The 12500-nt window shown below is 31.8% G+C and overlaps 1 protein-coding gene across 1 annotated transcript; it reads right to left on the minus strand.

Moving 5' to 3' along the window:
• Positions 1-6308: 6308 nt before the first annotated feature.
• Positions 6309-6632, minus strand: LOC137654170 (adventurous-gliding motility protein Z-like). The gene has a single exon (XM_068387808.1). It carries the CDS (start codon positions 6630-6632, stop codon positions 6309-6311), a length of 324 nt encoding a protein of 107 aa, XP_068243909.1.
• Positions 6633-12500: the final 5868 nt, after the last annotated feature.

A 12500-nucleotide genomic window follows, 5' to 3' on the forward strand; every position in this document is an offset into this window, starting at 1 on the left:
TTATGGGATTCAGCAACCCCAGATCTACATTCAGATGGAATTGATGCAAAGAGGGTAGCATCATCTGCATATGCAACAAGCCCTTTTTTCTAAGATAAAGCACGTTCTAGGAAATGGACACTCCAAAATCAAACTATTGTTCTCTAGTCTTGGGTAGTGCCATAGCCTCTGTACCATGGTCTTCCACTGTCTTGGGTTTGAGTTTTCTTGCTTGAGGGTACACTCGGGTACACTGTTCTATCTTGTTTCTCTTCCTCTTGTTATTTTCAAGTTTTTATAGTTTATGAATGAAAGATTTATTTGAATGGGTATTATTGTTCTTAAACTTCTCTTCTAGTTTTCATTATTTCCTTTCTTCACTGGGCTATTTTCCCAACGAAAAAATAATATAGTTTAGGAACAATGACATTTAAATAAATATTTCCTATATAAACTATGAAAACTTTAACAAAACAAGAGGAAGAGAAACGAGATGGAATAGTGTGCCCGAGTGTAACCCCCTTCAAGCTAGAGCGTTTGAACAAAATACCTCGCTGGAATTTAACTCATTCGCCAACAGCAGCTCATAAGGAAGAGGAACCCTCTCACCTTATGCAGTTTTAGCGGGAAATATCTCTAGTCTAATTGGCTGATTCTTACTCACCTCTGATTGGTGGTTGTATGTGACGTCATGCAATCATATTCTTATGAATGAATTTAACTGGATACGGGTGAAAAACCTATGGTTATTACAGATAAATTATGACTAAAAATGACAATATTTATGCACTTGAACTAAAGATTCTTTTTTATTTCGCAAAAAATAGATAATGGATCTTGTTAAAGGGAATAAAATAAATAAATACGTCATAGTCAAAGGAATGCTTGACTGTGTTCTGGCTACGATGATAAGTGTGCGAGTGTGCGTCTGTTTAGCTGTAGTAAGCGAAGGCAACTACCAATCACAGTTAAGAGAGTTTGCTGTTCGAGAAACCTGCCTGAATTTCCTTCCATAAAATCGCTATTAAAGATTTTTTTCCTTTGTATTTCAGGGAATTTAAGATATAGTTTCTTCAATATATATATATATATATATATATATATATATATATATATATATATATATATATATATATATATATATATATATATATATATATATATATATATATATATATATATATATATATATAGTCAGGCCCTTATAAAATGTTTCTATAATATTTTATTATAGGAATAGATTCTGATTACTAAATCATTGTTTTTATACAGAAAATATCTTTGTGACGTCATCAACAGCAGGACTTTGCTTCTGTTTGCTGGTCTGAGTGATCTATTATTATATAGAGCGTAAACAACGAAGTAATTACGTAAACATATTTTGATACATTTCAAGTATAACGTAATTTGGACGATTACCAAAATCTTATAGGAAATATGTCGTCATAAAGGGTAGAGGTAAAATACCTGCTTATTTCAGATAAATGATGATGACTTAATTAAATAATTAAATTAAAAAAAAAAAAACATTTTAACTAGATTTTAACGAAATGGGTCGTGTGAACTTGAGTCATTTGTCAACAGCAGCCCATAAGTCGTAGAAACCTTCTCGCCCTATGCTATGCCTTAGCGGGAAATATCTGGCCTCTCATTGGTTGATTCGTCCTTAGCTCTGATTGGTGGGTATATATGACGTCATGCAATCTCGTATTTTATGAATGAATACAACTAGGTAGCGGTAAAATACCTATACTTAATATATATATAAATTAAGATTAAGAAATCACAATTGTTACGGAAACAAACTCAAAATATTATGAATTGACTAATAAAATAGATAATGGGTCTTGTTCAAACGCGTAAACTAAATAAATACATAACTTTTGAAGGAATAATGAAATGGGTTATGGCTACGATGTTAGAATTTGTAAACAAATCACAGCTGAGAAGATACAGCCAATCAGAGGACTGGAATATCCCGCCACGAGAGAGGTCCCAAGAGTTATGGGAATATTTTAATTCTATTTAGTTTTTAAGGGAATTAGAGATACATTTACTTCAAATTATATAGACACAGTCCCTAATAAGATGTTTTTATAACATACGTTATCAAGGAGATATATTCTATTTATCAAATAGTTATTTTTATTAAGAAAAATACGTATTTGTGACGTCATGGGGAATACCAATTCTCTTTACTGGTTTGAATGAGGTATTGAATAATTGATATTCATATATATATATATATATATATATATATATATATATATATATATATATATATATATATATATATATATATATATATATATATATATATATATATATATATATATATATACTACTATTTAATGAAGCGTATATAGGGAAGGAATAACAGTACATGACTGTAATTCGTATTTTGTTACTTTTCAAATATAATGTAAATTATTCGAATGAATAAAAAAAGATTAACTGTTTTGGTTACGATGTTAGATGTGTGCGTGCGTGTGTGCGTACGGCGCGCGCGCGTATGTATGTTTGTGTGTGTGTGAAGCTATAGTAAAGAAATGTAACAACCAATCACAGCAGAGGGAGTTATAGCCAATCAGAGTCCGAATTTCGATGAAATTACAGTCAAACACTATCTATAGTCAATTCTTTTTAGTGAAGCAGATTTGCACCGATTCGCAGGGGTGCCCTTTTAGCTCAGAAAAAGTTTCCTGATCGCTGATTGGTTGGGCAAGATAATTCTAACCAATCAAATAGCAGGAAACTTTTCCGAGCTAAAAGGGCACCGCTGCAAATCAGTGCAAATGCGCCTCATTAAAAAAAATGAGTATAATTACTGGGGACGAAGCTTTTTTGTTAACTGTTTGGGATTTAGAGTTATATATTTTCAAAATATATAGAGACAGTCTCTTATAAAATGTTTTTATAACATTCTTTTTAGAGGAATGAATTATGATAACAAAATCATGATTTATATTAAGAATAATACATCTTTGTGACGTCATAAGGAGTAGGATGAACTTTACAGTTTGTATAAAATGACTGAATAATCTATTTGGTGGTGTGAGTGAGGCTTTGAATAACACGCGGCCAATATTCGTTATTCAAATAGATACTATTATTATATCGTCACTTTTCATTCCAGCAGTATGTATTTTTTTTTTTAAAGATCATTGACCATCTCCCATTACCACAACTGATGATTATAATAATGGGTCATAAAGAAAGCCTATGTAAATAAAAATAAATAAATGAAAAAAAATAAAATACATATTGCTGGAATAAAAAAGTCGATCGCGTATTATTTCATAAATTCGAGCATTATCAAAACGGCAGAAAACTAACGCATATTCAAACAACACCAGTTGGAAACGAACTGTCCATCACCTAAATTAAAAAACCTGACAGACGTGGACAGTTCACGGAAGGCCTCGGGACCTTCCGAACCCTCAGTTCATTTGAGAATTCCTAGCATTCCTCGTCTTGATCAACTGAAAAGGATACCTTTCTCTGGTCACCTTTATCTACCTTGTAACTCTGTATCCCTGTGGAGAGAAGCGGGCATTTTCTCTTTCAACTTTGAGTCAAAATTCCTCTAAATAAATTGGGCTCGACGAGTAGGTGCCTTTACCTGTCTCCACCAACACGTGGCACAGGTACAGTTGGATACGGTGATTTCTAGTACGCCTTGCTCTGAGGAAGTGTAACCAGTCATACCTTTATTACGGGACGAGTTCCTGTATTCAGACCAGCCCAGCTTGGTCTCCATACAGTAGCTTTTTAGCTATTCTCCGGGAAGTAAGGGAGTGACAGGGTGTATTTCTACAGAGAAAGGTGTACCGAGATCTCCTGTGTCCAACTGTACATTAGTTGCTGATAAAAAAATCGAGAAAATTCTAAAAATCATCAGTATGATGCAAGAGTTTTTCAATCAATTTAGATAAAAAAATAAAAATACAGAAATAGATATTTCCTAAATGGAAACGTAGAAATCCTACCAACTCGTCCTTTCTCAAAAAATAAAAAAAAAAAAAAAAAAAAGGAATCTAAACTGGCGGAATGGTATTCTTTACCATTCTTGGAAATGTGCAGGAATTCCTCCGCGGCAGACACTAGTTCGTTACTTCGGATGAGATAAAAAAACGATATACGACTTTCAAAACGTCCCGCGAAATTACCTTTCCTTCCACTTCCCCCGGAGGAATTGAAATCCTCAAGGATTTCGTCAGGATATCTGCAAACAGACTCAAAGCAACAGAGAAAAAAAAAAAATCCCGCGAGAAATGCTCTTCGGCGATGAGAAAAATATGGAAAGTTCTTTTGGATGGCATTGCGAATTCTGGCTATTCCCGATCTCAAGCAGATCATATCTATTCCTTTTATCGGAGACAGAATTTGTATTTCGTGCTGGCGAATTTCTGGAAGCGATTTATTGGAGTTAAAACTGTTTTATCATATTTGCTGCCTTAACATAACTGGGAGAACTGGGAGAAATTTGAATCCTGTGAGGTCTATATTAAGACAACCTGAGATTCTATTGTAATAGTTTCATTTTATGGTTTTTATATAAGATTTATTTTAATGTTGTTGCTGTTATTGGAATATTTTATTTTGATTGTTCATTACTTCTCTTGTAGTTTATTTATTTCATTTGCTCACGAGGCTTTTTTTCCGTCTTGGAGCCCTTGGTCTTATGGTATCTTGCTTTTTCAACTAAGGTTGTAGCTTAGCTAACAACAACAACAACAATAATAATAATAATAATAATAATAATAATTATCATCTTATAGTTGATCTTTGTGCGCGTGCGATTAACTTAATCAAGCGTGTCTGTGTGTAGACGCATGTCCTGATGTGGCCATTAACTTTTATATTATAATCAATATGTTCAGACAAGGTTTGATTCCAGCAATGACACTTACCTCTGAAATATTAGTCTATTAGCAAGATATTTAACCTATTCCACACTCGTCGCATATTCACTGTGGACGTAATAATACTTCGTTGTATAAGAACTCTCTCGTTGTCTCTTTCTGAGTCTTGCATAGACTGACTGGCGTCGTTCACAAATAAACAATTCAAACAGAACAGTCGAGTTCATTATAAGAGATTCCAATCTCACATCCTGAACTAAATAAGAATTATATCCTATCTTTGAGGTAACTTTATAAAGGATTTAATACTTTAAAACATACGCTACAACACTTATAATAATAATCTTCTTCTTTGTCTACATCTTTTCCCACTTCTAGGTGTGGGGTCGATGTTTCTGGTCAGCTTTCTCCATCTACCTCTGTCCCACACTTCATCACCGGTTAATCCCTTTGATCGAAGGTCATCCTTGACAATGAAATCTGATGCAATATCAGTTTCAATACATGTTGCGTTTATTGTATAACAGTAGGCTACACATTTTACACAATTGACCACACTGAAAGATTCAAAATGATTTTGCTAGATACAAAATATCTCTCTCTCTCTCTCTCTCTCTCTCTCTCTCTCTCTCTCTCTCTCTCTCTCTCTCTCTAAGTATGTTGTACTGTTCGTAAGGACCATGTCGACAGAAATTGAGCTCAATTTTCAGATGAAAGGTTCTGATATTTCTAAAAAAAAAACATAGGATTACACTGTCATCTATGATGTCCCATTAAAATTAATGTCATCTAACTTTGAATCCTAGTGCCTATTACCTTTGGTCTGCGACAGGTCACGTTTGGTCTCTGACAAATTACGTTTGGTCTGTGACAAGTTATGTTTCGTCTGTGACAATTTATGTTTCGTCTGTGACAAGTTATGTTTCGTCTGCGACAGATTACTGTTAATCTGCGAGAAATTAAGTTTCATTACTGCTGGTCTGTGACAAATTACGTTTTGGGCTGTGAAAAATTACGTTTGGGCTGCGACAAATTATGTTTCATCTGCGACAAATTACTATTGGCCTGCGACAAATTACGTTTGGTCTGCGACAAATTACTGTTGGTCTGCGACAAATGAAGCTTGATCTCCAACAAATTACTGTTGGTCTGCGACAAATTAAGCTTGATCTCCAACAAATTACTGTTGGTCTGCGACAAATTAAGCTTGATCTCCAACAAATTACTGTTGGTCTGCGACAAATTAAGCTTGATCTCCAACAAATTACTGTTGGTCTGCGACAAATTTAGCTTGATCTCCAACAAATTACTGTTGGTCTGCGACAAATTACGTTTGGTCTGCAACAAATTTTGTTTGATCTGCGACAAATTACTGTTGGTGTACGACAAATTGCGTTTGGCCTGCGACAAATTATGCTTCGTCTGCAACAAATTACTGTTGGTCTGCGACAAATTATGTTTGGTCTACGACAAATCACTGTTGGTCTGCGACAAATTATGTTTGGTCTGCGACAAGTTACGTTTGGTCTGCGACAAATCACTGTTGGTCTGCGACAAATTATGTTTGGTCTGCGACAAGTTACGTTTGGTCTGCGACAAATCACTGTTGGTCTGCGACAAATTATGTTTGGTCTGCGACAAGTTACGTTTGGTCTGCGACAAATCACTGTTGGTCTGCGACAAATTATGTTTGGTCTGCGACAAACTACGTTTGGTCTGCGACAAATCACTGTTGGTCTGCGACAATTTACGTTTGGTCTGCGACGAATTACGTTTGGTCTGCGACATGTCACAAAGACTGGTTAGTGATAAAACTTTGCCATTCGTAAAAAAAAAAAAAGTGGTGACAGCGTAAACTATTGTCTATTGATGGGGTCTTAATGGGTCTCTCTGGTCTCATTGTATCTGCAAATAGATTTTTCCAATGCTTTACGTTTCAGTTTGACCCATTACTGCCAATACCATATTATCGATACTCGTTAAACCTACAATCAACTCGCTTTCATATCGGAGTTTTGTACAGTTACTATCAAAGCTAAAATTTACAATATAAAATATAACAAACAAAAGATAAATAATGCTACGTATTGACATTTTGGTTGTACCAACCGTGTGTCACACGATCGTACATAGTAACGACATTTAATTTTGTGTATATATTATGCTTGTATCTTCGCTCTCCCCTCGCACTAACATTGAACCTGAAATAACGTGTCTGTTTTTCTCACCGTTAACTGTTAATCGGTGCGGTGTCGGTTGAACAGGAAATTTCCTGTTGCATTGAGTTTTTGTATATAAAGGCGAGTGTTCTGTAATAAAGTTACTCAGTTACTTTCATCTTGCCTTTGAGTCACAACCTTCTCTCGGCTCGTTACATGGTCCTTACATCAACCAGTCACCACTCACGTTAGACTCAAACCGTATGTAGCGTATTTATAAACATTGATTATATGGCCATAAGAACTTTATGCCCACATCACCTGCCAGGCACAGTAGACAATATATTGTAGACAGTAATACGACGGTAGTTAGCATATCTTCCTCCCTTACAAACAACAGTATGTGTGTTCAGTTCGAACAATACCATGGTCTTCCGCTATCTTGGGTTAGATTTCTCTTGCTTGAGGGTACACTCTGGCACACTGTTCTATCTAATTTCTCTTTCTCTTGTTTTGTTAAAGTTTTTATAGTTTATATGAGATATTTATTTTAATGTTATTCTAAAATATCTATTTTTTCTTGTTTCCTCTCCTCACTGAGCTATTTACCCTGTTGGAGCCCTTGGGCTTATAGCATTCTGCTTTTCCTACTAGGGTTGTAGATTAGCAAATAATAATAATAATAATAATAATAATAATAATAATAATAATAATAATAATTTTTTCCTTGTTTCCTTTCCTCACTGGGTTATTTTCCCTGTTGGAGCCCATGGGCTTATAGCATTCTGCTTTTCCTACTAGGGTTATAGCTTGGCAATTAATAATAATGATGATGATAATAATAATAATAATAATAATAATAATAATAATGGGGCGAACTTTTCCTTGCCTTTTCCTAGTTTCCAACATAATATTAATGGGAATACAGTTCTCTGCACAGAGGATAATCACCTAGGGAAATTGGATGTACAGTGCCCGAGTTGACGGAAAGTGTAAATATTGGAAGAGAAATGAATTTTTCATCATGTTGAAACGCATCGAGTTGATCTTCGCCACCAGACTCTTGTCTGTTCGTTCCTGGCTGGGTTATATCGTGAACATTATTATTATTATTATTATTATTATTATTATTATTATTATTATTATTATTATTATTATTATTATTATTATTATCAAATATATATATACTTATCTATATTTAGGATTTGATTTGTTTTCTAGGTCTATTTGTCTAAGAACTGCCATCAATACTACCTGAACTTTTTTTCATCTTGATGCTATTCAGTATATATATATATATATATATATATATATATATATATATATATATATATATATATATATATATATATATATATATATATAAATATAATATATATACATACATATATTTATATATATATATATATATATATAAAAATATAAATATATATACATACATATATTTATATATATATATATATATATATATATATATATATATATATATATATATATATATATATATATATATATATGTACAGTATATATATATATATATATATATATATATATATATATATATATATATATATATATGATGTAGGTCTCTATCTGAATGGGGATACCAAAACCTGGTGAAAGGGTATATATGTATACATATTAATTTATGTATATGTATATATATACTGTATACACGCATACACACACACACACACACACATATATATATATATATATATATATATATATATATATATATATATATATATATATATATATATATATATATATATATATGAGTATATATGTTAATGTATGTATATATACATATATATAATAATAAATCAATTGATATGCGTATATTGACACCATATTTCATTACTGTAACACAATCTTCCCATCCAAAGATAAAGACTTAATAACACAATCTGAAGCCACGCCTTATAAAGAAAAGAAGCGTATAATCAATAATATTTAATAAGAATTTTGTTTCTAGATTATTCAACGAAAAAAGTAAATCTCTCTCTCTCTCTCTCTCTCTCTCTCTCTCTCTCTCTCTCTCTCTCTCTCTCTCTCTCACCATGAATCATAATACACATATATATATACTTATATATATATACATATATATATATATATATATATATATATATATATATATATATATATATATATATACATATATACTTATATACTATATATATATATATATATATATATATATATATATATATATATATAAGTATATATACATATATATATATATATATATATATATATATATATATATATATATACTTATATATAAATATATATATATATATATATATATATATATATATATATATATATATATATATATATATATATATATATACATATATATATATATATATATATATATATATATATATATATATATATATATATATATATATACTTATTTATATACATATGTATATGTATATATATATATATATATATATATATATATATATATATATATATATATATATATATATATATATATATACATATATACAAAAGCGACTATAAGCAGAAAGAAAGATGGAATTAAAGAACATGTCAACTTATAGAGTTCTCTCTCTCTCTCTCTCTCTCTCTCTCTCTCTCTCTCTCTCTCTCTCTCTCTCTCTCTCTCTCTCTCTCTCAGTGGCCAAGGAACTCATTAGGTCAAATTTATAGCCCAGCCGTTGCCACTAAGATTGCTCTCGTTTAATAACACCACATTAATTGAGTCTCGTACCTTATCCTCTCTTTTTTTAGTAACTAAAATCTTCGTCTCTAAATTTCTCTAATTTTTCTGGTCCAATATTTACGATAGAGACAAATTAAATAGTTATTAGTGGAAATTGCCTTAGTAACTGTTTTAACTATATATACTTTATATGTTTTATTTTTATTATTATTATTATTATTATTATTATTATTACTACTACTAGCCAAGCTACAACCCTAGTTGGAAAAGCAAGATGCTGTAAGCCCAAGGGCTCCAACAGGGAAAAATAGCCCAGTGAGGAAAGGAAATAAGGAAATAAATAAATGATGAGAATAAATTAACAATATATCATTCTAAAAACAGTAACAACGTCAAAACAGATATGTCCTATATAAACTATTAACAACGTCAAAAACAGATATGTCATATATAAACTATAAAAAGACCCATGTCAGCCTGGTCAACATAAAAACATTATAAACGTTTTCTAATTCGAATAATTTTGTGGTTACTTCTAAAATGAATAATGAATGTTTTGGACATAAAATATATATATCACTGGTTAGCTATGAATGATTTTAATAATAATGTGAAACTATGAATTAATTCAATAATGATGTGAATATTTGTGAAATATAAAAAGTAATTTTGTAATATCTAATTATATCAAGTTCGAGTAAATTATATTTATACATCTCATTAGTTTTACATCATTCAATCTTGGTTTTTTTTTTTGAGAGAGAATTGTTTTTATCAAGTTTAAGCTATGGTAAATGGATAATATATATATATATATATATATATATATATATATATATATATATATATATATATATATATATATATATATATGTATGTATGTATATATAATATATATATATATATATATATATATATATATATATATATATATATACTGTATATATATACATATATAAATGGGAATTTTAATCTATTCATCCAGATTTATTTGATATCTAAAAGCTTTCTTGCGTCACAAATACCAGGGTCACACAGTTATTCGAGATTATTACCAACACCTTATGAAAATCAAAAAGAAAAAAAAATCAAAATTATCTTACCCATGTTTATTAGATAAGAAAGTCCTCCTTTCTTCTTCCAATGATATTTATATAAAATATGAAAATCAGATTATATATCAGTTTAGTTCAAAGTTGGAGCAAATGTTTTTATGTTGACCAGGCTGACATGGAGTCTTTTTATAGTTTATATATGACATCTGTTTTTGACGTTGTTAATAGTTTATATAGGATATATCTGTTTTGACGCTGTTACTGTTTTTTTAGAATGATATATTGTTAATTTATTTTCATCATTTATTTATTTCCTTATTTCCTTTCCTCACTGGGCTATTTTTCCCTGTTGGAGCCCTTGGGCTTATAGCATCTTGCTTTTCCAACTAGGGTTGTAGCTTGGCTAGTAATAATAATAATAATAATAATAATAAAAATAATAATAATAATAATAATAATAATAATAATAATAATAATAATTAGTGAGATCTTGTTACTGTATGGACACGAGTCGTGTTATGACAATGAAACAATCTCCAACAGATTTTAGTCTGTTCTTCAGCAAATGTAACTAGCGCGATAAGAACTAACTGGCAACCCTCGAGTTGCCATTGGCTGTAATATCAACAATGGTCCGTCCTCAGGTCAAGATGTCTCCTCCGAAATCGCTCCTTTCCTTGGAGCCTTCTCCAAACAACCCTGTCTGATGGACTTCATTGTCAGGTAATGACTTCTCTCCCGAGTTCACTTACCCCTTCCGGATTTCGAATTGAGGGGGGGGGGGGGAGTTGAGATGGTGTTCTTCGTTTTAATTTTCCCCTTAAATTTTCCTAAATGTTGAGATACTACCACTAGAGAGTTACAGGGTCTTTTGACTGGTCAGACAATACTATATTGGATCCTTCTCTCTGGTTACGGTTTATTTTCCCTTTGCCTACACATACATCGAATAGTCTGGCCTATTATTTACATATTCACTTCTGTCCTCATACACCTGACAACACTGAAGTTACCAAAAAATTCTTCTTACTGCACTGTAATTGTTTCGTGGCCTCTTTCCTCTTTGTTAGGGTAGAAGGGACTCTTTAGCTATGGTAAGCAGCTCTTCTAGGAGAAGGACACTCCAAAATCAAACCATTGTTCTCTAATCTTGGGTAGTGCCATAGCTTCTGTACCCTGGTCTTCCACCGTCTTGGGTTACAGTTCTCTTGCTTGAGGGTACACTCAATCGCACTGTTTTATCTTTTATCTTATTTCTCTTCCTCTTGTTTTGTTAAAGTTTTTATAGTTTACAAAGTGATATTTTATTTTATTTTTCCTTGTTTCCTTTCCTCACTGAGCTACTTTCTATGTTGGAGCCCCTTGGCTTATAGCATCCTGCTTTTCCAACCAAGGTTGTGGCTTAGCAAGTAATAATAATAATAATAATAATAATAATAATAATAATAATAATATAGACCCTCCTGGCTAGTACAGTGGTAACGTGTTCGCCTCGCATTCGCATGGCAGCAGATCGATCCCAGCCCAGGACCGTGAGTTTAAGCTGTTTACTGGGGAGGCCACTGCTGGGGTTGGGCACCACAGTTAGGGGGGGGGGCGCTTGCCCGGCTGACGTTCTGGTGAGCATCTATTCTGATGAAACTGGATCTTAAACCAGTCACCTGTACCTTGTAATTTGACTTATTACTGCTTGCGTCAAACATCTGCGTAAATATAAATATTTTAAACTTCCTGAAATATC

Source organism: Palaemon carinicauda, chromosome 15 (assembly GCF_036898095.1).
Source record: "Palaemon carinicauda isolate YSFRI2023 chromosome 15, ASM3689809v2, whole genome shotgun sequence".
Taxonomy (NCBI): domain Eukaryota; kingdom Metazoa; phylum Arthropoda; class Malacostraca; order Decapoda; family Palaemonidae; genus Palaemon; species Palaemon carinicauda.